Below are 26,387 nucleotides of genomic sequence, written 5' to 3' on the forward strand. Positions count from 1 at the left end.
TGAGGCCTCACCAGTGCGTTATACAGGTTAAGCAGAACCTCCTATGAGTTGTATTCCACACATCAGGGCGCTATATAACCTCACATTCTGTTAGCCTTCTTAATGGCTTCTGAACACTGTTAGGCCATTGAAGTAGAGTCCACTCTGACTCCTAAATCCTTCTCATAAAGTGTACTTTTGATTTTCCGATCTCTCGTTGTGTTTTCAAACCTTAACATTTTTATTTCCTATGTGTAATACTTTACATTTACTGACATTAAACTTTATCTGCCACAAATCTGCCCAAGCCTGTATGCTGTCCAAGTCCCTCTCTAAAGATTTAATGGATTTCAGATTATCTGCTAATCCACCTGTCTTGGTATCTTCTGCAAACGTAACCATCTTGTTATTTATATTCCTATCCAAGTCACATACTATATATACATTAAAAACAGCAGCAGCCCCAGCACTGACCCGTGGAACACCACTCTTAACATCAGCCAATTCTGATAAGATTCCTCGCACCATCATCCTCTGCTTCCTGTGTCTGATCCAATTTTGCACCCATCTACCCACATGTAACCAGCAGGGTCACTAGTTCCCTTGTTGGAATAAGTTCTTTTGTAATTGTAACATGTTACATAACCGAAACTATATAGATATGATATTAAAAGGCGATACCCCTCCCTTAGTGATACAGCGGTAAGAAATCACATAGGAGTAATAACTTAGCTTTCTTTAATGATGGTTTACGTGGCACAACAGGCGAAGGAAGCCACGACAAGACCTTCGGGAGTGAGGGCCCGATGTATAGAGTCTGCTTCAAAGGTGTGCCAGGCTTTATACTCTTTCTTCATGTACAGGCCCCCACTTCGGTGAATCATGCCATTCCAAACAAGGAACAGGGGATACAGTTTCATGCTGACTTTGTCAGTATACAATGCCCATTTCGCAGTTGTCCCTGTCTTGTTTTCTAATGTTTGCTTAGCAGCTCTAAATGATGAGCCCCTGTGCTAAATCTGTGTCCACTGTGCATGTGAGTAGAAAGAAAAGTAGGTTTATAAAATATTTTTGTACAGAGGACAGCAACATATTAAACTTATGTTACACCACAACACCCTGAACTCCCACTTCTTTTAGTTTGTCTAATATCACTAAAATCAGCTTGCTGTTCTGTCACATTCGTTTAGGTATAATCATACAGCCGGGATGCCCGACTTTGAAGAGCTTCTTCCAACCGGAACTTGACTCAATACTTTAACACATTTACTCGACTACAAACTAAGAGATTAAAATCTTCTCCATTCAGTTCTCAATTTCCTGCTGTGTACCACTCCAAAGGCTAATAATAATTTCCTTTATGTGCCACTCTTTAGCCCTTATATTCAGTATTTCAGACACACAAACTGAATTTCTAAAGCTGAGCCGCTGCTCTGTCATTTTCAGTGGAGTAAAGTCACGCTCTCTGAATTTGTGAAATTCATTTGTCATCTGCTCAAATGCTGTGGCGTAATATTCATCTAACTCTGAGCTTTACTTACTTCCTCCTAATATTTACTGGTGTGTAAAAAATACATTAAAATCTGTCATCAGTTTGCTAGCTTTTAACATTCAATAAGGCACAGACACATGAAGTGAATGAATGTAAAAATTCATGTGATATCACATTCTGCACACTCTAATGATATATCTGGTGCCCTACATTGTCAATCGTTGGCACAAGCACAGCAAAAGGGGTATGAAGCCTCTAAGAAGATCCACAAAGCAGGCACAGACCTTCACAGGCCTGTCCAGAAGTGGTCATTGTTATTTTACAGTCAGAGTTGGATTTGTTTGTCATTTAATTAATACATGTCCATTCCAGGGCGGCACGGTGGCGCAGTGGGTAGCGCTGCTGCCTCGCAGTTGGGAGACCTGGGGACCTGGGTTCGCTTCCCGGGTCCTCCCTGCGTGGAGTTTGCATGTTCTCCCCGTGTCTGCGTGGGTTTCCTCCGGGCGCTCCGGTTTCCTCCCACAGTCCAAAGACATGCAGGTTAGGTGGTTTGGCGATTCTAAATTGGCCCTAGTGTGTGCTTGGTGTGTGGGTGTGTTTGTGTGTGTCCTGCAGTGGGTTGGCACCCTGCCCAGGATTGGTTCCCTGCCTTGTGCCCTGTGTTGGCTGGGATTGGCTCCAGCAGACCCCCGTGACCCTGTATTCGGATTCAGCGGGTTGGATAATGGATGGATGGATGGATGTCCATTCCATGTATTTTGTGTGTGAAGCCCTAGGAGGCAGAGCCACCCTGACATCAGTGCTACTGAGTTTTATATTCAGCCAGGAAAGAGAGGCTCAGCAGCAGAACATTAAGTTTCAGTTGTAGTTTTGTGGGATTGTTGCATTTCTTGTCATTTTTCTTCTGGTTTCTGGATTTTTGCTTCTGATTTGGGATTACTGTTGCTAGATCACGTATTGGGGCTTGCGTGCTGTGGTTTGCCTTTTATCGGCAAATACTTTTGCCTTTTTCGTGCTGCTGAGAATTTTTGCTTTATCTTCTGTTTTGTTAATAAATTTTTATTTATAACGATTTATCTGAAACCTGTCTTTATATAAGCCAGAGTTTCATAGTTTTTCTTTATAGTTTTTCATATTGTGAACATTCCTTATATTTTGCACTTTTAAAACCTTTTCTGGGGCCTATGTTTGCTGAAGCCAGCAGGTGGCATTTGAGTCCTGGCTATGTTTGGTTGAGCCTTTTCTAGGCAGGGCAGTAGAGATTCTGGCCCTCGTGCAGGTTTTTTGGAGGCCTGGCACATCTTTTTGCCATGTATGTACTCCATTACACAACAGACTGCTAGCCCCCAACTACTACATACATGCTGGTTTTGTCCTTCCCAGGCTCAAATGTTCAAAAAATATATCAAAATGCTTTACAAGGTAGAAGGTAACCATATACCTCTGGCTTGTTGAAACAACCTAAATAGAGTATCTTTATGAATTAAGATTTTATTGACAAAAAAATAGCCAAAAGGCAATAATCGAAACAACTGGTACAATATGCAATACATATCTAACTGGTCCCAATAAACAGTCCAGAAACAAAATTTTTAAATTCACAAAAACTGAATATCAAAGAAAATGCACATAAAACTCCCAATATCACTCAGTGACAACCTTAGGGAAGCTGTGTCATCCACCTGAATATAACGATGAAGAATGGTCCCTTGGGTGTGATGTCATGTAATAGAAATTACATATGAACATGAGAAATAATTCCAAAATAAAGATAAAATAGGAAATACACCCAAGCCTGGGAATAAACCCTTATTGAAACATAACGACACCGCAGTCAGTGGAGCAAAAACATATAAGTGGAACATTGCAAGTTGACTTGCTGTCCTGTTTCATTCAATTAGATTTAATAATACTGCTTGAAGCCCTGCACTTAATTCACTGCCTGCTCGTTTTAAATGGAATTTAATAAATACATCTGTCCTCTCTGAATGTGACACACTTTGCTGTTATGAGAAGGCGAGTGCTTACCCCAGAGAACTGAAAAATCATGAACTGGGAAATGAGGTAACCAAAAGGGGCACAAAAAAACAGAACAGTTATTGTTCAGGCTGAGGATGGAGTCAGGCAGTCAGTAGCATAATGTTCAAAATCTGAAATGAACATGTGACCGTAATGATATGTCATTGTCACAAAAAAGAGAATAAAAAAATCCACCATCGCTAGTAGAATAGAATACAAAAAGATGCCAAGTGTGACCTAAAGCAAAAGCTAAAAAAGCCTAAACTAAATGAAAAATAATTTTCACAACATCAAAATGAAAGTTTAAATCAAAAAATCACAAGTGAAAGTAAATTCCTAAGGGTTTAGAATGTATAAAACATGACACCAGCACTGTTGCTATGCAGAAAGATCCATCTTTCCATGTATTCTCAACCCCACTTAATCAAACAAGCATAGTTATTGTGGTCCTGCCACATTTAGTTGATCTTAAACATAAAGCCTGAAAGTCTGAGATTCATTTACTGCCTGCTCACATTCCACCAGGTACATCTAGACTCTCTGAACTTGACTCACTTTCCTGTCCCAAATGGTAGGTAACATCCATCCATCTTGTCAACTTGTTATGTTAGGTAAATCTGGTGTAATTATAAAACTTAAATATGTTTCCTTGACTTGCTGCCCTGTCACCTTCATGGAGTATAACTGTTGTGAAATCTGCCACAATGGAGCACAAAAAAGGGGAGCAGGTCTCCCATACAGGCCAGCACAACCTCTGGGCCAAGCTTTAGTCTTGTCACATCTGGACTACTGCAAATCTTCATGGAAGGAGTACCAGCATGTGTTACCAAACCACTACAGATGATTCAAAAAACAGTGGCATGTCTGGTGTTCAACAAGCCGAGGCGAGCACATGTCACTCCTCTTTTCAGATCACTTTCTGTAGTGGTATGTATTAAGTTCAAATCCTTCATAGTTGCCCAGAGGGTACTCTATGGGACAGCAACTAAATGTACTGCATGGAGTTACTTTAAGGCCCTATTCTCCTTCTCGACCTCTCAGGTCAGCTAGTTAGCGAAATCTTCTGATACCAGCTCTCATGGTATCAAATATTGACCTTGCTTCATTTTATCTGTAGCACCAAGCTGGGGGAACAAGCTGCCCACTTGCTTTCAAAATGCTGACTCCTTCCATGTGTTTTAAGAAGTGTTTGAAGACTCTCTTGTTTGGAGAATTTATATCTAACTGATATTATCTGTTAGGTTTTGTAATTTAAGAATTGTAACTTTTTGTGTTTTGTTCTGAGCTGTTCACTTGTGATGATCGATTTTGTAACCTTGTCCAGTAACACTTGCTCCTAAACAGTCCCCCAGACTGATGTTTACTCAGTTATGTTTACCTCTTTTTTAAGTCAGTTAGGGTAACAATGACTGGTAAACGAATAAGTATAAATTTAAACTACGCTTATTTCAGGTCTGGGCTCAGTGATTAGGCCTCATCTTAGGCTGGCTAACCCCTACTCACAAGGCAGGATTCTGCCTGCACAGGTCCAGAATGGGGTTTTCAGGCTTTAAAATAATTAAAATCTCAAAAATGTCCATAAAAATAGAGAAGACGGAAACAGTAAAACGTCTAATCCAACACAAAACAAAGCAAGTTTCTTATCTTCACCTTTTTCTAATTAAAACAGTAGAAAGAATAAACAAGGCAGCAATAAAATGAGCAAAAAATTAATTTTGTTTAAAAGACAGTATCTTAATACAGGGTGCGCACAAAGTCCATATACCCCTATCTTTGGGAGGATTTTGAAAGATAAAGGTTACCTCTTAGTAATCCAAAACATCTGTATGGGTCCCTCCATGATCTTTGCATAGCTGAATGCACCGCCAGGTTCTCCTGCTCATGTTCTGCAACAATTGCGGGGTGACTTTCTGGAACTTTCGTTTCCCCAGAAAAACACGTTTTGATTGCGGCACTCGTCAGAGAACATAACCTTTTCCTTCTCAGCATTTGTTGGAAATTGGTGCAGCATCAGATCACAAGGTTCTTGACGTCTGTCCAAGTCGGCATCTGATAACTCGTTAATGGGCAATGGATGCCAACATTTCATTTGCAGGTCCTGTTTGATGTGTTTTCAAATTGTCGATTCCGCTATTCCCAACTCAGCAGCACGTTTACGAATAGATTTCATTGGGGATTGTTGGACAGACTCTGCCACATCTGCACACATTTCATGCCTTGTGGATGGTCTTCCACTTCGCGGCGCATCTCGGACGCTGCCCGTTGCAAAAGCCGCCTTCTCCCACTGCAACAACGTCCTCTTTGTCGGCGATGCCTTCCCAAAATGCACAACAAAGTAATCCATGACATTTTTGATTGATTTCCCAGTAACAGGCCGCTCATGAACCCACACAGTGGCCACCAAATGCTCCTCGATCGTGAAAACACTTGTGTCACAAATCGCTTCGTCTTGGAACAACCACCACATTGTTGTGATTTCTTGAGCGGCAGCAGGTGGCAGCACCAGACGGGATGTCGGAAACACACTTGAAATACCGGGAAGACTTGGGCTGATGTCCACAGGAACCAAATTGTCATGGTTATTCCTGTAAATGCTCCTAAAGATAGGGGTATAGGGACTTTGTGCACACCCTGTACAAATGCAGGAGTCAAAACCAGAGCAACCAAGCAAAAATCATCTCAAACCAGGCCTTGGGTACAAACATACACCTTTAATTACTGCACTTGATCCTTTGTCACAGTCACTGGATACAAACCTAATGTATGTCAAACCTAAATTTCTAATTTTGTTACCCTCTTCAAAGTTATGGTACAAATTTGCAGATTATACTTTACATCTACTCTCAGCTCGCTACCCTGTAACATCAAGCCATGAAAAAGTATTTTAAATATTCATCCCATGGTCTCTAATAACATATCTAGTATCAGCTTTTGTTAGAACATTCATATACCCATTATTCTTTTCATCCATTTTCTAAATCCATTTTCATTAGAATATCATGAGAGGATGAAGAATGTAAATCCCGGACAACATCTCAGTCCCCAACACAACACATCCACATCCAGCCAGGCAGCCATTTAAATAAATCCACATGTTTCTGGGAGCCATACAGACAATGTGCCAACTCCATGCCTGACACGGGGCAAGCCATCACACAAAAACAAGCTCCTTCAGCACTAAACCAAGTGCGCCATGCCGCCCTTCTCACTTCTGGTAGGGTGTAATCATACAGACTGATTCTCTTAGGCTTGACTTAGCCTTGTTTGTTGTGATGTTCCTGTCTTGCACATTCACCCAAGTTTCCTCATCTAGCTTCTTATCTACCCACCTAGTGATGCAGACCAGTGTTTCAAGAGTGACCTGACTGGCTGCCATTGAGATCAACAGTTTTTAATTATCTGTGTTGATCATCTCCTTCATCCTCCAGCATTTGTGGGATGACATGGACATGTGGCACTCCAAGCTGACTACTATAGAGGCTGAGCTACAGGATTTGGCTGAAGAGAGTCCAGACCAGGCACAGCCATTAATGGACAGTTTAATGGAGCCGTTGAAGCTGTATCAGGAGTTGGCCAAGCAGTCTGAGCAAAAAACATCTGTCTTAACCAAGGTAAGAAGGATGCCATCTCAGTGTCGCAGTTAAAGGACTATCTTGTATTAAGTCAAAGGTTCTTGAGGCTGATCCTCCAATTAGTTGTGAACCACTAACTCTCATTGAGATTGCACCATTGGTGAACCAGCTGAGGGTAGTGAAGGCTGCAGGGATCTGTGGTATCCAGGGTGAACTTCTCCAGGCTGGTGGTAAGACTGTCCTCCTGGCATTGCCAGCAATCTTTGCTTCCATGTGGAAGACTGGTGTCATCCCAACTGACTGGAAAACAGGACTTGTCGTCCCTATCTGGAAAGAGAAGGGTGATCGCCTGGATTGTAGCAACTACATGGGGATAACACTAGTCTCAGTGCCGGGTAAGGTCCTTTCTATAGTCATCCTCAATAGGATCTGTGATAACTTGCTCACCTACCAGTGACCAGAGCAGTCTGGTTTTACACCTAAGAAGTCTACCATTGACTGCATCCTGGCACTGAGGGTTCTTATGGAGCACAAACGCGAATATCAACATAATTTCTTTGCAGCCTTGGTTGATTTTAATAAAGCATTCAACCCAGTTGCTTGAGCTGCCCTGTGGAACATCCTGAGACTTCACAGGATCCCCTCAAAGTTGCTGAATATCATTGCCAGCCTGTACACTGGCACTGTGAGTGCTGTGCAGAGTGGAGGCATAAGCGCTGCGTTTTTCCTAGTTGATTCTGGGCTTCATCAGGGCTGTGTTCTGCTCCTACTCTGTTCAATGTTTGCATGGACTGGGTGTTGGAAAAGGTTGTGGGGTCCAGCAGCTGTGGGGCGAACAAAGATTCACTGATCTTGACTACGCTGACGATACAGTGATCTTCGCGGAGTCAACGGAGGCTCTTCAGAGGCTGAGCAGGGAGTCTGAGTATCTGGGCTTGTGAGTGTCCTGCATAAAAACCAAGATCCTGGCCTTTAATGACCTCTTGGGCACAAACATCAGCAGTGTGTCTGTCTGCGGAGAGAGTGTCAACCTTGTTGAGAGGTTTACTTACCTTTGCAGAGACATTCATGTCTCTGGTGACTCTTCCTATGAAATCAGTAGGTTGCTGGAAAGGGGTATGTGATTCTCCCGATATCTATGAAAAAGGACGCAAGTGCTTCCTGTTTTGCTATATGGTTGCAAGACATGGATGCTATCCAGTGACTTGAGACGAAGACTGGACTCCTTCAGTACTTTATTTCTTGGGAGAATCCTTGGGTACCGCTGGTTTGACTTTGTGTTGAATGAGCGGTTGCTCATGGAGTCCCGAATGAGACACATTACCTGCATTGTGTGAGAGTGTCAGTTACGGTCCCGGTCAGTATGGCCCTGTGGCGCAATTCCCCGAGGGTGATCCATCTTGTAGGATCCTCATTGTTGAGGGCCCAAGTAACACCTGGCTGCAGCAGATAGAGGGTAATTTCCAGATGGTGGGACTGGATGGTGTGTCTGCCTAATGGGTTGCCAACCAGGATGCCGAGCTCTATTGTTGTTTGGTGGGTGTGGCAACACGCTGTACCAGTGCAAGCTCCCCAACCTGACCTGACCTATGTGTGTGTGTGAGGATTGCTCCTCATATTGTCCATATGGCCTGCTTCCTATTCCTTCACCCTTCAGGATGTAAACTCCCAAAAAGCTGCCTGGATTTAATGGAATTAAGGTTACCTGTAATCCTGGTCTTCTTTGGTGAAAACACCTTGTGGATTTAAGATTTGGGCCATTAGTTGACTAGACTGGTACCTAACCTGCCTACTTCTTTACCCTCACAGATCACAGTCCTGCTCCAAGATTACACTGAAATGATCAACAGCAACAATGCATGGCTTGCCGAAACGTTAGGGTGGCTGTCTGCTGCTATCACAATTGACTCTGTGAAATCCCTGAATAAAGTTCTTCATATGTTTCAGGTGGGTGGGACAGTTGTGTAAAGCCATTCTGGTGTGCGTTCCTAATGCTAACCACACAGCCCACCACCAACTCTCGTGTCTCAGTGCTGTGCTTCCTTCTTCAGGTCAAGTTGGATGATTCGGTTCAGAGACAGAAGGCAGTGCGTGGCTTTTCACCCTTTCTTCGAGAAATTTCACTGGTCTTTGACACTACAGATATTGAGAAGCAGCTGGGGAGAACTGAACAGAGCATATCGGCTCAACAGCAGGCACTCATGGACAATCTCAACCAGTTACAGCAACTGGCCGCAGTGAGTAGTGTTGTTGGTCAACTCTTAAGTGGATTAAGCATCTTCACCGAAATGATGGATGTTTTTTTTGACAGTTACCTCAGCTGGGAGGTTTATGGTTCTATTACTTACTACCTGAAGCTGACAAGAGTGAAGTGGCATTAATCCTTCAGTTTTTTTTATAATAGTGTATAGTTATGGTGGCCACAAAACATGAATTGTACTACCATGTTCTCTATAAATGTGTTTACACCCATCTATGCACTGACCCTTCCAGCTTATCTACAGTTAGGTCCATAAATATTTGGATAGAGACAACTTTTTTCTAATTTTGGTTCTGTACATTACCACAATGAATTTTAAATGAAAAAACTCAGATGCAGTTGAAGTGCAGACTTTCAGCTTTAATTCAGTGGGGTGAACAAAACGATTGCATAAAAATGTGAGGCAACTAAAGCATTTTTTGAACACAATCCCTTCATTTCAGGGGCTCAAAAGTAATTGGACAATTGACTTAAAGGCTATTTCATGGGCAGGTGTGGGCAAGTCCGTCATTATGTCATTATCAATTAAGCAGATAAAAGGCCTGGAGTTGATTTGAGGTGTGGTACTTGCATGTGGAAGATTTTGCTGTGAACAGACAACATGCGGTCAAAGGAGCTCTCCATGCAGGTGAAAGAAGCCATCCTTAAGCTGCGAAAACAGAAAAAACCCATCTGAGAAATTGCTTCAATATTACGAGTGGCAAAATCTACAGTTTGGTACATCCTGAGGAAGAAAGCAAGCACTGGTGAACTCAGCAACGCAAAAAGACCTGGACGTCCACGGAAGACAACAGTGGTGGATGATCATAGAATCATTCCCATGGTGAAGAGAAACCCCTTCACAACAGCCAACCAAGTGAACACTCTCCAGGGGGTAGGCGTATCGATATCCAAGTCTACCATAAAGAGAAGACTGCATGAAAGTAAATACAGAGGGTGCACTGCAAGGTGCAAGCCACTCATAAGCCTCAAAAATAGAAAGGCTAGATTGGACTTTGCTAAAGAACATCTAAAAAAGCCAGCACAGTTCTGGAAAAACATTCTTTGGACAGATGAAACCAAGATCAACCTCTACCAGAATGATGACAAAAAAAATCTATGGAGACGGCGTGGAACAGCTCATTATCCAAAGCATACCACATCATCTGTAAAACATGGTGGAGGCAGTGTGATGGCTTGGGCGTGCATGGATGCCAGTGGCACTGGGACACTAGTGTTTATTGATGATGTGACACAGGACAGAAGCAGCCGAATGAATTCTGAGGTGTTCAGAGACATACTGTCTGCTCAAATCCAGCTAAATGCAGTCAAATTGATTCATGATACAGATGGACAATGACCTAAAACATACAGCCAAAGCAACCCAGGAGTTTATTAAAGCAAAGAAGTGGAAAATTCTGGAATGGCCAAGTCAGTCACCTGATCTTAACCCAACTGAGCAGGCATTTCACTTGTTGAAGACTAAACTTCAGACAGAAAGGCCCACAAACAAACAGCAACTGAAAGCCACTGCAGTAAAGGCCTGGCAGAGCATTAAAAAGGGGGAAACCCAGCATCTGGTGATGTCCATGAGTTCAAGACTTCAGGCTGTCATTGCCAGCAAAGGGTTTTCAAACAAGTATTAGAAATGAACATTTTATTTCCAGTTATTTAATTTGTCCAATTACTTTTGAGCCCCTGAAATGAAGGGATTGTGTTCAAAAAACGCTTTAGTTGCCTCACATTTTTATGCAATCGTTTTGTTCACCCCACTGAATTAAAGCTGAAAGTCTACACTTCAGCTGCATCTGAGTTGTTTCATTTAAAATTCATTGTGGTAATGTACAGAACCACAATTAGAAAAAAGTTGTCTCTGTCCAAATATTTATGGACCTAACTGTAGTTCAGTGTCTCTCCCAGCCACACAACACGGAAACCAAACTGTTGGTAGGGCGCCAGAATGTATTATAAAACTGATGAAAATATGGAGAAACTTGTTTTTAGCTGTTGCGTGACAGAAATGACTACAGGCCTAGTTTTTCCACTTTAATGTGAGAGGTGGAGGTCACCCATCTCCATCTCACCTTGACATACAGTAACTACAGCTCCCTCACCCTGTGCTCCCGGGTCAACACCTTGGTCCATGGACTAGCTACATGATACCTATTTATCATCTTCTTATGAATTTCTCTTGTAGGGTGTCAGAGATGGGGGAGAGGTATTGTGTGTGTATGGTGAGGCCTACACAGTGATTCATTTGTAAATGAGGAGGTGCTGGAGCTCATGGTGACTGCTTGAGGGTGGAATGCAGGGGTGTCGATAACAATTTGGGCATTGGAGCACAGCCCTGTTAAAGCAATTGCATCATCTGCTAAATAAATATGTGAAGTCAGTGCTATTTACTTATATATTTACATGCCTAAATAGTGTTTCACTTGAATATCTTGCAATCTTAAATTGGTATGCTGTCAAGTGTTTTTTGGAGATTTCACTCTCCTCAACCTTGTCTCATGCATTTTCATCCACACTGCTTTGCTCTTTTTCCTTTAATTTCTCAGGTTCTATGTCAGCAGATATTCCCACTGTGCCAGAGCCACTTTCCTGACTTAACAGTATTTTTTTGTCGATTTTTGAGCCTTTCAATGTTTTTGCCACACTTTTTACTTTTTCACAATCAAAAAACAGATATGTATAATGTCAATTAAGCAACCTTTATGAAATTTAAATAAACTGCGTAATAAAGCTTGTTTATTTAAACATTATAAAAAATTTAAAACAAATATCTTATGTAGATATTGGGTTCCCTGGAGTGTGTTTGGAGGTGCCAGGGCACAGAGAGCTCAAAACCGAGGTACTGGGGATGGCCACTCTGACACAAATTAAGTGCTGGGTCTACTAATCCCATGTTCACCATGGGCTACACGGGCTGCACCTCCAAACACTTGACTTCACTTTAGCAACTGAGACACCCTGGCAACAGCCAGTCATGGTGCAGTTCTGTCACTCTCATGGCTGGCAGCTGCCATCACCTGCCCCTGTTTCTTTCGCCACTGGCAAACCCTTGCTATCCAGGTAACCTCTTATAATATACACAATATTTTTCTTTCTATTGTGTTTAGGAAGTGCAAAGTGTTGAGACTGAACTGAGTCGGATAGAATGCAACATTGAAAAGATTCGCATTATCTTATCATCAGGCAACATGCGTGAGACCTTCCCAGAGGAGCACTTGAGGAACCGGCAGGTAACATCTGTCTCTCGGATTGATGGAGCAGTGCAACAGTTCTTCATCTTTCTTCTTTGCCATCATCATGGTTGAATTTAGGGCACTAGATGTCTAATTCTAAACAAATCTTACAGTTATTTATATGTAGTAGATATTAATCACATGGGTGTCAGTATTTGTTGATGAAATAATGCAAAGCAAAAGAAAGAAAAAAGTAACACCCTGCCAGCAGTAAGTGGAAATTGGTGTTACTGCATCAAGTCAGATAATCCACAAAAAGTGAGCTGCTGGTCTTCAAAAGGTGAGGGAGAAACAGGGTGTGGAGTAAACATGAAGTAGAATATGGAAACGTCCTACAAGAACTGAGTGTGAAGTATGGAACTGAAAGAATAACAATAAGGACAGACCACAGAAACTGTGGGCATCGGGGGTAGTGGCGTTAAAGCTACCCTGAAGATAGATGGGGTTACAAAGATATTGGCAAATGAAAGGGTGAAGCAGAATTAGGTGATAAAGGCACCTGCAGGCACATGCTAAGACACAAATTTTTAAAAGGAGAAAATGGAGTGTAGGACTACAGAGTGGAATAGAGTGACATGCTCAGGCAGTTTGTTAATGAGACAGAGAAGGAATGGGGTAAGAGTGCAAGGCAGCATACCGATGGGTTTGACTTCTGGATTATGGAAATAGATGGAATGATATTCTGGAATAGAGGAGAGTTGGATATAGGATCTTGTCAGGATACTTTAGATGTTGGTAAAGTCTTGGGCTTCACTGCAATGATTTGGAACGGTCTACATGGATGTAGAATTGGCTGCAAGGACAGGCCAGAATAGAGTATGTTAAAGATATATAGAATTAGATGGAGCTTAATTAAGATCCAGGAATTAGCTAATTTGCTAGGATAGAGTTGGTAAGGAAATAGGACTTAGACAAGGGATGCATCCATATGGAATTGGAAGCGATGCAGCAGTATGCTGTCATAGGTTTAGAAGATGGTGTGGATAGCGGGATATGGAGTCAGAATGGCAAAGTTATCATGAAATTAGATGCTAGTTATAGTTTGACCTCCCAGGATAGAGTTTGGTAGATGAGAGTAGAGCAAACAGAGATCAGAAGTGGGATACTTTTATATACAGTAAAACTAAATTGGTTATGTGTCTGCAGAAATATGGAATTGGATAGAAGGACACACCAGTTTGAAGGAATAGAATGGCAAACAGGATTCTGGAGTTAGATGTACCCATGCATTAAAGGTGTAGGGCTAGGCTGACTGGCCCTCAGGCAGTTTGATTGCAGGAGGAAGAGGAAAACTGATATCTGGAGTGAGGTGCACTTATAAGGCATAGAATTGCATAGACTGGGGGGCTGAGATGGTTTTTTGAAATGGAATGGTGCACGGGAATGGGACTCAAAGATTTAGGTACATGTAGAAATGTGTTTGTGAGTATTATGGAAGAGGCATTAGACAACTGGATTCATGAGATAGATTGAGAAGTTAGATGGGATCTCTTCTGCTTTCAATGATCCAATTAAAATATGGATAACATATCCCTTGTTTTATGTGAAATGTTCTTTCAGGTCATTCTAGAGAATATCCAGTCTATGAGAGGAACCATAGCGGCCATTCAGAGCTTCCAGCCCAGTTTGCCTTTGCTTGAAGACATGGTCTCTTCCCTGCACCTTGTTGAGAAGGCTGAGCAGCTCCTGCAGCCCTTGGAGGACCTGGAGCAGGTCACTTTTCAGCAGAATGCACTGCTTGAGGTTTGTGATCACTGTCCTTGACCATCATGTATGCAGTAGCGTCATTTTAATATTTCGTCCCTGCATCCTGTCTTTGAGAAAGAGGAAATTGCACTACCAAAGAAATGTTGCCATCATATTTGCATGTTAGAATTTTAGGACCAAGAAATGTCATGCATTCTCATCAGAAATTCCTAAAGTAGTCTTAGAAATAAAAGACTGAAAAGATGCAAGTTGTCTGTGCTACAGGAAAAACAGAGAAAGTGGGAAGTTATTTAAGTGGGGATTATCAGAAGATACAAATGGTGGGACACCAGACATGTAGTGGGCTAATAAGAGGTCTGGAAAAAGGGACTTGGGTTGGAGGGAAAGGGGAAAAATTTGAATGGGAGCAGTTTCACCAGGTCCGTTATTCCAGTTGAGCAACAGCACACTTCTGCAATGTGTCGCAAATGGAATCTTAATTAATGGTTTATTTATTTCAGACTGCGTTACAGGCATTACAGCAGAAACAGCAGAAGGATGGGGCAGGCCAACACATGTCGGGAGACTCCAGTGATGGACTTCACACCCAAGAGGTGGGCATCCATGAAAGAGCTGTAGGGTGAAGGAAAGATCAGCTCACTACTGCCACCTGCAGTTGTAGTCAGTGTTCACTTTTGATGGTTTCCTTGGTCCTTTTTCTTGTTGGTTTCCAAGTCTTGATTGGTGTCATCTTATTAGAGTTCAGTACAGTTCAGTTCAGATTATTACTAAAAATGCCTACTGTCTACTTAAGTCAAGCCCCCCATACTCACTGGATGTCCTGCAATGGACATTTGTACCAGGACTGCACAGCAGAAGATATAAGCAAAAAATCGGGAGTGCGCTCCCCTCAATTTTCTCATATACCTTAAACAGAGGAAAAGGTCATTAGAACCACTTCCAGTTGTGCAATATTTCTCAAATATCATATCTCTTTGTTTCTCATCATAACTAATTGATAATATTGATACACAATCATTTATCTCTATTTATAATGAAACTATATATTAAAATGATATTTTCGCCCTTAGGGAGTTCTAAAACAATGGTGGATTTTTTTCATGATTACATATGCATCGCCTAGATGAGTTATAGTCACCTAAAAACATAGAAAAGTGTTAGTATTATATAATGTTTGTTGCAATAAATTGCTATAGGTAAAACTGCATTTAGCTACATTTAATTATGATAATGATGGCAGAAATAAACAAAAATATCATAAAATTAAATGTATTACCCGGTATACAATGGGGATGTAGCAGCTTATTGTTCCCATTACAACATTATATTTACATGGCATGTTCAATGTTTACATGTTATTGATAAACTGATGACGTATAAATTGAAATAAAATTAATAGTAGTTGTTGAAAGAATATGTGTTATATTGAATACAGTTTTTAATATTGTGTACATATTTTAATATCGTGTACATGGTTGTTTAAATAAAATACTACTTCCGGTTGAGTAATGTTTCTCAAATTTCATATCTGTTTACTTTTTATCATTTTATCAAAATTTGAATCATCTATCTATTATTATAACCATAGCTTACTTAAAAATTTGCGAAAGTATTCAGTTAAAGTAGCACTTCCTGTTGCCGTAAGTGGCCCAAAAGTTGACAGGATTCCTTATTTTTGATATAAAGCAGGTGTACAAAATCTCACTGACCGAGGTCAAAGTGCTTTCGAGTTATCATATTTAAACAGAGACACACAGACAGACATAATTTCAAAAATGGTATTTTCAGATTCAGGAAGGTCTAAAACGTCAAGATTCATAAAAATCTCGAGGTCAAATTTTCTCTATAGTGTGTATACAAGAAAGTAAAAAGCTATCTGAGGATGCCCGTATCATCTTTCTCCTTCTAACAATCAGTATTCTGCATGTAAATTAGTTGGCTATGGCCGAGGGCAGTTGTGTCATTTACAGTAGTGTGTCCTGTGGTGAACTGGCTCATGGCTGACCTTGTGTTCTCTAGATGCTGCCCCATAATTATATATGGGAAACGAATGAATAAATGAATGAAGGTTGGTGTCAGAAAACTTACTCAAAGAGGGGTTGCTTCTTCCATCCATCAGTTTCCAGAGCCCAATTAATCCAGTACAAGAAAATGATCTTGGCTTTGGATGTTTTTGTCTTAATGTGTAGGGAAGGATCTGAGCTTTTGAAAATAGGATAAGTGACTTGTTTTTTTTAATAACCTTATGGAAAGTGTCTAGGTCTGGCCTACTAGTGGTGGTAGAGACATTTGTTAAACCTGATCCTAATGGAACTTGTTCTTTCAATTCTGAACTCACTTGCTGGTTGGCTTCATTCAGGTCCCGGTTTGCAGTTTGACCGTTTTCATAAATTGTGCCTCTGCCTCATTTCAGGGTAGTGGTTGTCTTGAGATATCCATGGGAGGCCTCGATAACAATGAAGATGACTTCCTCACAAACCTAGGGGAGTCTCTGGTGGCTTTGGTGGCACAAACTCACAACATACCTGGCCAACTGGAGGGTGGGTCACAAGAAGACAAAGAACCAGCAGTCGGATTAAGCAAGGGTCAATATTACCAGGTTAGTGCTTCAGTCTGGTATATTTTCAAAATGGGCACTGGGTTTAGAGGGCATTTGGTTTTCTGCTTTTCTTGTAAGCTTCCCTGCACACTTGCACCATGGCCTGAAATTATTGTTTAAGCGATGCTTAAACTAAATATCTGGTGGCTTTCAGGCTGGCAGTTTATGGCACTAAATATTGTCTGAGGTAAATGCTGCAAGAGCGGGCATCTGGCTTTAGTAATGGGTGCATTTTAGCAGTCCAAATTTGGAAATGTTCACTAAGTTCCATTAATTAGAAAATGTTACGGCCCCTCTGAAACAGTTCCAAGTGAAAGGTGACTCTGAAGATGAGCCCGACGATGGAGGCAGCAGCAAGTCCTCTTCATCTGAAACTCTGACTGGCAGCATCCAGGAGGTACGGCTGGTGGAGGGTACTGGGAAGTCGGGGTGATAGGTTGGTGATATTTTGGACAGGAAACAAGTACATTTTGGAGAATTGTTTTTGATGGTTGTTACACTATAATGGTGCAGTAGAGGTTACTCTACCTATAAATCCACATTTAAAACACGTCGAACAGTTTGACCTGCACCCATGCAGCAGTGACAGTTGTATATGACTTTAAAATCCTGTATTTGCATTCCAATCTTGTAACCCATATTCAGTTCCTAGTTTTCTGAGCTAAGCATCACTCGTGGCACCCGCATTTTCACATGTGAATACCTTTAAGTGGATGAGGTGTCACTTACCACAAGCTTGTCGACTGTTATCTATACTCCATGTTCATGGGACACTCAGTAGGTGAGACCCCCATTCCTCAACTGTTGATATAGTTAAACCCCTCTGCTCTTCCATTGGCTAAATAATGAGGTTTACAGAAACTTCTGTCCCTCCAGATATCATGAAGTCATTCAGAAGCATCTGTGCTGACGGCCGACGATTAGCTCCTCATACCAGGGCTGAAGGCAGGGTGGTGAGGGTCCCATTAATTCAAGGAAATCTTGGTGGGATGAAAGACTTGAATATAAGGTGCAGGATTTGGGGTCAAGGTAAGAGTGCCTCTGCCCTGCACCTGTACACAGGCTCAACATGGTGGGTGATGTTGCCCCGGTGCTGACACCTTGTTCACCTGGCAGTGTTACCTGAATGGGCCAGTGGTTCTCCTAGGAGGTGCCAGCTAATGGAGTTACTTGCAGCCTCTGGCCCATCCTGTGACTTTTTAGTTAATGGAATTTTGAGTTGTTGGCAGAGAACCAGGAGCCAGCTGATAAGGTGGTACTTCTGGAGTTGAGCAGGTAAAGAAGACCAGGTTAATCTCAGGTTTTTAAATATCAAGTCATGGTCTAGTGGCTAAGCCATTGGTCCCCAGACATACATCAAGCTGCTTGCTCAGTCTCCACCACTGTTATATTTTAAAATAACAAAAGGCACCATCTCACAGTGATTTCCAGCACAGTATAAACCAAAGCACATTCAATTAGAAGGTCAACAGCGGGCAACTTGCTTGTGCTGTCCAGTAAAGTTCTAAGGTCACACATCCAGCCGCAGATAACTTTTTTTTGAGAAGCCCGGAGAATCTTCTCTGGACATGGACTTGTATGTCACAGGGCAGGACAAATACCCAAATCCTCCTAAGAAATGCTCTCCCTAGAGGCCAGTAAACTCCCACAATTCCCTGCCACATGACAGGGAAAGTTCCTACAAATAGCAAGGTAAAAACTGTTTTTTTAAACATCTCTCCATTGAAGAGCACTTTGGTCCAGCTTTGGCTTATGGATTTCTACTGCTGGAATAACACTGATCAAATGGCTTACTGAAGATTACGCAGTGTGTGTCCAGAGTGTGCACACCTTCAGTGGAGGGTGTGCAGGGTCATTCTCCCTTGACTACCTTTGAGGGTCCCGGATGTAGAGGCAGTAGGCCCTCTATGGTGAGCTATCCCTGTGTGGTCTCTGGCATGGTGATCAGTTAGCCAGTCTCTCTGCCTCTTGTACGTGGAGAGTGTGCCCACCTCACTGGTCTCAGCGGGATGCCCACTGCTGTTCAGATCTCCCTTTCCTACATGGCTGTTTGTGACAGCCGAGGCCACTAGAAAGTGTCATGTGCAGCCGCTGCCACCGTGTCACTGCCAGTTTCTTTTTGCTGCAGGAAGGTGAGGAGATGGCTGAGGAGCGAGCTATGCCATGGCAAGCCCAGTCTGATGAGGTCTTCGAGGTACAGGCTGTTCCGAGGCAGGTGAAGCTCGGCCCTGAAGAACTCGTAAGTATTTCAGTCAATTCCAGAGCACTTGATATGCAAGTTTGAGTTTCAGTGGCAAGAGTGCCAGCAGACAGCCGCTCAGCTCAGAGAGGCGGGGAATGTGCTCAGCTACAGGTATTGTCACTTTAAGTGGCTTTGGGGGTGGTTCCACCGAGGTGGATTACCGAGTTTTCAGTGTGCGGCAATAGGACCCGCCCGTCTGTTTACTTTTCTTTGCTGTATCTAGCAGGCAGAGGCCCAAAACCAAGCACCTTTAGCAGATGGGCCGAAGCCCCAACACATCCTCCATGCCTGCTGGGAGCAGGCAGAACAGCTCGAAATTTGGCTGGAGAGCGCAGCCCGGACTCTGCAGGCAACTATGCACAACCCAGCCATGCAGCAGAGCGTGGAACAGCAGCTCCTCACATGTCAGGTGAGCTTTGGGAGGGGTCAAAGGTCAAGCCCCGTGGGCCTTGAGTCGGAAACGGGTGGGTGCCTGCTGACTTTGAAGGGGTGGGAGGGGTTTGAACTGAAATGTCTACACAAAGATATCAGGATAGGAATGTGGCAAGTGTCCCAGGCTCAGGTTATGGTGTTCCATCTTCTTAACCAAAGAACCAAAATGGTTTTTTCATGTTAGTGGAGTCCTGGGGTGGAGCTGGAAATAAAGATAAAGTGAATGGAAAGTTTACTATCCAGCGATAAAGAAAGTAAATAACAGATGGACCTCAGCACACGTATGGCAGACGTGCTTATCAGCTTATGAATATCCAACTCTCTGCAGAAATGGGGGGCCTGGATCAGGGGTCAGAGGGACTGGATGTGTCTTTGGGAGTGCATTGTGAACACGTGGAGAAAGTGTGCACAGTGAGAGAGTGTGAAATTATGTGCTGATGTGTTGGAGAAAGTGTGCTCATGTGTGTGTATATGCATGAATGTCTGTGTGTTTGCGTGTGTGCATTTATGTGCCAGGCTCATGCAAGTGAGTGTGTCTGACAGGGAGTTCATTTATGTGCATACGTGTGTAAACAGGTGTGTCTGAAGAAAGTGTGATTAAGTATGTTTGCAAGTGTGTGTGTGTGCGAGTGTGCATTTATGTGCCAGGCTAGTGCACGTGAGTGTGTCTGACAGGGAGTGAGTGCATTTCTGTGTTAATCTGTGTGAACAGGAGTGTTAAAGAAACTGAGCTCATGGATGTGTGTGTTCAGAGGTGTTTGCGCGCGCGTGTGTGTGTGTGTGCGCATTTATGTATCAGGCTCATGCAAGTGATTGTGTCTGACAGGGTGTTCATTGGCGCAGTGGTAGTGCTGCTGCTTTGCAGTAAGGAGACTGTGGAAGATTGTGAGTTCGCTTCACGGTTCGTCCCTGTGTGGATAGCGCTTTGAGTACTGAGAAAAGCGTTATATAAATGTATTGAATTATTATTATTATTATTATTATTTATGTGCTTATGTGTGTGAACAGGAGGGTTTAAGAAATTGAGCTCATGAGTGTATACATGAATATGTCTGTGATTTTGTGTGTGTATTTTTGTTCAGGTTTGTGCAGGTACAATAAGTGAGAGAGAGATGGTGTGTGTGTGTGTGTGTGTGTGGTGGGAGTACATGAGTGTGTGTGTATTTGTGTGACAGAGACTGCATGTATGTGGCTTATGTGTGTGTGAACAGGAGTGTTGAAGAAAGTGAGCTTGTGAGTATGACTACCTGTACAGGGCTTTGTGTGTGAGTGTGCATTTATGTGCTTAGTTCTGTGAACAGGAATGTCTGACAAAGTGTGATCAAGTATATGTGTATGCGTAAATATGTGTGTGTTGCATTAGGTGCTTACATTTGCGTGCTCCTCTGTGTGGTCCTAGGTGTGTGTGAATGTTTGCAGATGTCTCTAGGTTTGCATGCATAAAGGTTGCCGTCCCACACGATGTGCCCGTTGGCTTTTTGCCACCTTGTCTTTACTGGTTTTGCTTTGCTTTGTTTAGAAGTTTTATTTAAGTGTAACACAATCACTTGGGTAGTGCGTGTTACACAGATACAAAAAAACACAAAGGTAATCAGTGACACAGAAAGACAGAAGCTGCCGTCTGGGTGAGGACAGACCTGAGTGGAAGACTGAAGTTAATGCAGAGGTCATCTGGCCACCCAGCTAGACACTTGTGTGTGTGTGTTTGTGTGTGTGTTTACCTCTTTGCAGAATGGTGTGTCGGCTATATGTCTGATCAGATTGTCAAGTATGAGGACATAAGTTACAATTAGTGCAGTTGCTGAGCAGGAATAGCCATGCTGGCCAGCCTTTACTGGGTGTCTGCATTATTTAAAGGCTCCTGTTTAATTTTTAAGCAGATCCCCATTGAGATGTTTGCTGGCAGTTAATATGTCACCAGCTCCTGGTGAGCTCCCTCCGGTCAAGGTTTTAACATTTGGGCCTTCCAGAACTTGATTTGTTAGTAAAAGGCCAGACCACAGTGCAGGACATCTGGGGCTACTGAATTCCTCTCTTTGATGTTTTAGTTGCCAAGTTGAGGTGTAGGTCAGGACTTCTTTGCAAATGATCCTCAGTAATGCAAATTTGTTGCCAGAAGCAAAAACAACTGTAGCAGCAGAGTAACATTAAGCCTTCAGCAGCACTAGTTGATGAGGACGCCATGCCTCCTTCCTCACACTCACTTTGTCATGAGGTCCTGTGGTCCGAGACACAACTCCAGTTAAAATCTAACAGGAAGGGTGACACATCCAGGGCTTCCTGCGCTGACCACAAGAATCTGCCGTCACTTGTGAGGCTGTAGGGAAATGACCAGGGGGTCTGTTGGGTGATCTGGAACTGTGCATCTCGCACCCTGTCTGGAGTGCTTGGCATGACCATTATGTTTGAAATGACTTTTAATTTTTATTTTTTTGTTCTTTATTTCGCCTTATACAATTTCTTGTATTAGGAATTTGTTAGTTTTCACTTACCCCTTGGGGTCAGAGCGCAGGGTCAGCCATTATACAGTGCCCCGGAGCAATTGAGGGTTAAGGGTCTTGCTCAAGGGCCCAGCAGAGTAGGATCTCTTTTGGCAGTGACGAGGATTCAAACCGGCAACCTTCTGGATACCACTGCAGATCCTTAGCCTCAGAGCCACCACTCCCCCTTCCAACTTTTTTTTTTGTTTGTTCTTTATTTCGCCTTATACTATTTCTTGTATTAGGAATTTATTTTATATAAACCTGTAGATTTGCATGTAAAGAGGGCCTGATAACAAGTGACTTTCTTTAACATGAAGAGACTTATTTGCCGTTTAGTTAGGGAGCCATCATTTTGATTTGTGCTTTTTAAGCTAAGCTCTTGACTCCCAGGTTGTCATCCTGCCTACCTTGGTGGGGTGACAAGATTGCCTCTGGGAGAATGCAGGAGTGCATTGGAAGCCAACGATTTAGTTGATTTTATTCCTGCGGGTGAACTGAGATCTGATCAGCCAGCAGGCCAGACAGGTTTTAGTTACAGGAAATCAAACTGGTATGGTATAAGCAGACATGTCCTCACATCACCCTGTTGAGTCAGCAAAGGGGCCAGAACTTTACATATAGAGAGCCGTGCCAACCATTCTCACTTTAAGCAAAAAGTAATGTTATAATTTTATGGATTATTAAAAGAGAGAGACATAAAGACATACAGAAAATGGAGAATGAAAATACATTACAAAGCAGAGGGCAGTTTCCAGAAGATGTCCTGGACAGTTTGGTTACCAGGCTGCTCCTTGTCAATCCCAGGACCCATTATGGCATCCACTTATAATTAAACCTGATTAAACATCCATCCTTTGTTTTATAGAGCAGTTTTTAATAAGACGTACATTGTCAAGTTTTACATAGAGAGCACAGTTTGACCACACTTTCCAGTTCAAGGTCTGAGAATCCAGAGCAGCAGCACTAGCTGTTGTCCCAGCTTCCCATTCATGTCTCTGGGCGGCATAAAGAAAGGCACAGTAGATGAACACAAGGGGTAATACCCTTATTTGCTTATTGGTAAAAATGTGGGACTGTGGTGGGGATGTTTCACAAAAAAGGTGGGAGCTAAAACAGAGAGAGACCAGCTGGTGTCACCAGGAAGCTCCCAGTGCCCAGAAGTCGTCTCTGTATGGCTGGCTCTCCATTTTAGCTCCTGCTGCCAACAAGATCGCTTCTGAGCCAGACGCTGCAGGTTCCCGGCTGACCACCGGCAGTTCACTCCAGTGCAAATCTTTGAATTGAGATGCTTTGTGGTGCGAGCACAGGTAATGCTGTGCAGAAAAGGTGGGGTCCACCACAAAGAGAATTCAGCTGATGTCACCAGTTCACTGTGCTCTGAGATGGTCCCTGCATGGCTGACTAATGGAAATGAGAAAAATAGGTGATTGCATTAAAATAAAAATAGATGGTTGGGATAAAACTTAATGTGATAGGAAAATTTAAAGGTGATTTTTGTGACCTGCAGGCCAAAATCCTTAAGATGCACCCATACATGTTAGTGTAAACACTTAAAAGATCATATAATGGATGAATGATCGGGGGCACTGTCCTAACACCCCTTAAACCCAAGTTCAGGTAGGTCAAAAAAATGAATGAAAAGGGTTGTCTTTATCATACTTGGAGATGAAAAAAGAAAAGGAATAATAGAAATGCAAAACAAACAGGTGGGCACACATACCCAACCACCTTGCTGGATGTCCCGGTCTACCAAGTGGATTGGGTGGTCCTCTTTCCGACCCCTGTACTGCACACATCTCTTTTATCTCACTTCCTATTGCTCTCTGTCTATGCTCCGGCCTTTCCTGTTTCCCAGCCAGGATGAGAGAAGCTCCTTCTAGTTGCCCCTGGTGTCCTTGCACCCCAAGGTGCTGACAGGAATATTCCAACCATTTTTTTATTTATTACTTACCCCATGTAGTTTGTAGTGATGGGTGGCTGACAAAAAAAATGAATCACATTTTTTCATGCAGAATGGAGAGAAAAAGCTTTATGATATAACAGTAGTCTGTGGTGTCTCAACACTGGACATCATCATCTTCATCACATTTAAAGGCTGTTTCCCTGGTCAACTGGGGTGGGCCTTAACTATGGATCAGTTGCCTCCACTTGGCTCTGTCTTGAACATCCTCGATTTTCATACCTTTCACCTTCATATCGCCGAGCACAACTTCACCCCATGTTTTCTTGGTTCTTGGGATGCTTTCCATCTATATTGAAAATTTGAATTTTCTTTAATCCATGCATCATTTTCTCTTCTCTGATCATGCTCAAACTATGAGTCTTCACAATCGCATAACTTCTGCAACATCTTCAACACATACAGTAACATGTTGCGAATATCCTTGTTAATTCTACGTTCTCGTAAAGACACTCCAGTTATCCATCTCAGCATTCGTATCTCAGTATAGTGAATTCTGCTCATTTCTCCAACTTTCATAGCCCATGTTTCACTCGCATACACTAAAGCAGGTCTAACACAGCACTTGTACACTATACCCATCATGCGCAACGAAACACCTTTGCCAGAAAGATCCCTACACTTATTCCACCCACTTCTTAATCTGGCGGCAACTGCACTGGAGAAACCTCCTTCAGCGCTCATCTAATCTCCAAGACAGCAGAAATTAGATTAGATTAGATAAACATTATTAATCCCAAAGGGAAATTCACACTGTCACATGTTTCAAACATATGACCTTCGACCTCAAGAAAAATGAAAGCTGTATTGTCACTTAACTCTCCTCAGCATCTCTTGCATACAAATGGTGCATTCAGCTGTCCAAAAGAGCCTCTGTCACCACCACATCACCTATGGATAAGCAAGTCACAACCAGTGCATAAAATAGAGTTTACCCCAACACCTCCTCGACACACTCCACTGGGATACTTGCAGTACCCTGCCTTTTGGCAACCTTGTTGCACGTTATTTTGGTCTTAACTTTGCTACTTTTGAGGACTCTTTCTTCAAGGCAGCGCATCCACTGGGTTAGCTTCTCCTTTAATTTTGCTTCACTCTTCGCATCTAGCGTCAGGTCATCTGCATAGAGGAGTTCCCACGGTAAACCCATTCTGACGTGTTTCATCAGGGCCTCTAGCACAATATGAAGAGAAGTGAACTCGCACAACACGCTGCCTTGTGGCCAAAGGCTAGGTCCATTACCAATAATACTGGCTGTCATCAAGAAGGGCAAGCGTACATATCTTACTACCAAAACTTTAACTGTGATCATGTCTCAACACTGGACAACAGCAAACAATATTGACAAGTCAGTGAAAGAAAATCTCACGTTACTCATGTCACATAATCCACTTGTCAAACTGTTCAGCTGTATGCTGCTAAACACCTGTATTTTTACTAAAACATTATTAAGTAAATTACCTCCAGAAAACACCCTAGTGAACAAAAATGGTATCCGCTCAGATGTGAGTGAAGAGTTGAATTGGAGACCGGCCTCCTGTTGTTACTTTTATATTCATACCCATGACTTGAATATTTCTGGATTATTTAGTGGCATTCTGTGAAACTGCACGGGCAATTTGACTTTCTGCTTGCTGAAACGTTTCAGATAAGATCACGTATGAGTGTCTCCACATGCTTTTCTTTAACTTTTAATCTGGTTGTACTCATCTCTCATTGCAATTTTCAATGCTGATATCACATGACCCGCAGTGTTAGCCAATGAATAAGCTGCATCTGAGCTGGACCAATGAACGAGGGAGAGGTGGGTCTTCAATTCAAATGCTCGAGCATAACTGAGCGTGTTTCATTTACATTCATGAAAGCATTTTTTGCAAGTGGCTTATAACAATATTTTAGTAAAATCTAGCTGTGCTACCTATCTAAGATGGGTTGAAATATAAGTATTCAACATAGACCTCAGAGTTAATGTTTGCAGTTTACCATCTATTGGAATATATTTTGAATTGCATGTAGTAATCTAACCTAAAAAATGCATTTGCATTTGTCATTCCAACAGATGGTGCATCACAAACATTTCAATAATAAAATGCATTACTACAAATGTATGTGATGTGTCATCTGTCAGAATATCAAATGCAACACATATGTGTCTGGTTTATTCCGTCTGGTACCAGATTTGTAAATGCAGTATTAATGTTTGTGATGCACCATCTTTTGGAATGACAGAGACAAAACAATCAGAACGTCACTCAGATACATAGACACACAGACGCTTATCCTCTTATTAAGGTAGATATATGTGTTTGTGACATTGTGAGCATATGACTGGATCTCTTAACATATGAAGTATGTGACCAGGCTAAGGTTAAATTTTTGATGGGCAGTTTTTCTGTTATTTGCTGTTGTCTAGTGTTG

General features: G+C 42.4%; 1 protein-coding gene across 2 annotated transcripts in view; it reads left to right on the top strand.

Annotated features, from left to right (window-relative positions):
* syne2b (spectrin repeat containing, nuclear envelope 2b) overlaps positions 1–26,387 on the top strand; it is a 524,337-nt gene that overhangs the window by 300,612 nt on the left and 197,338 nt on the right. For both annotated transcript variants that reach the window (XM_051919949.1, XM_051919950.1), the window contains 10 exons: positions 6,919–7,101; positions 8,872–9,009; positions 9,114–9,299; positions 12,421–12,543; positions 14,107–14,289; positions 14,754–14,846; positions 16,667–16,852; positions 17,157–17,249; positions 18,981–19,091; positions 19,318–19,503. In XM_051919949.1, coding sequence (XP_051775909.1) covers positions 6,919–7,101; positions 8,872–9,009; positions 9,114–9,299; positions 12,421–12,543; positions 14,107–14,289; positions 14,754–14,846; positions 16,667–16,852; positions 17,157–17,249; positions 18,981–19,091; positions 19,318–19,503 — 1,482 coding nt within the window. The remainder of the gene's footprint in view (positions 1–6,918; positions 7,102–8,871; positions 9,010–9,113; positions 9,300–12,420; positions 12,544–14,106; positions 14,290–14,753; positions 14,847–16,666; positions 16,853–17,156; positions 17,250–18,980; positions 19,092–19,317; positions 19,504–26,387) is intronic.

This window comes from Erpetoichthys calabaricus, chromosome 16 (genome assembly GCF_900747795.2).
Source record: "Erpetoichthys calabaricus chromosome 16, fErpCal1.3, whole genome shotgun sequence".
NCBI classification, from domain to species: domain Eukaryota; kingdom Metazoa; phylum Chordata; class Cladistia; order Polypteriformes; family Polypteridae; genus Erpetoichthys; species Erpetoichthys calabaricus.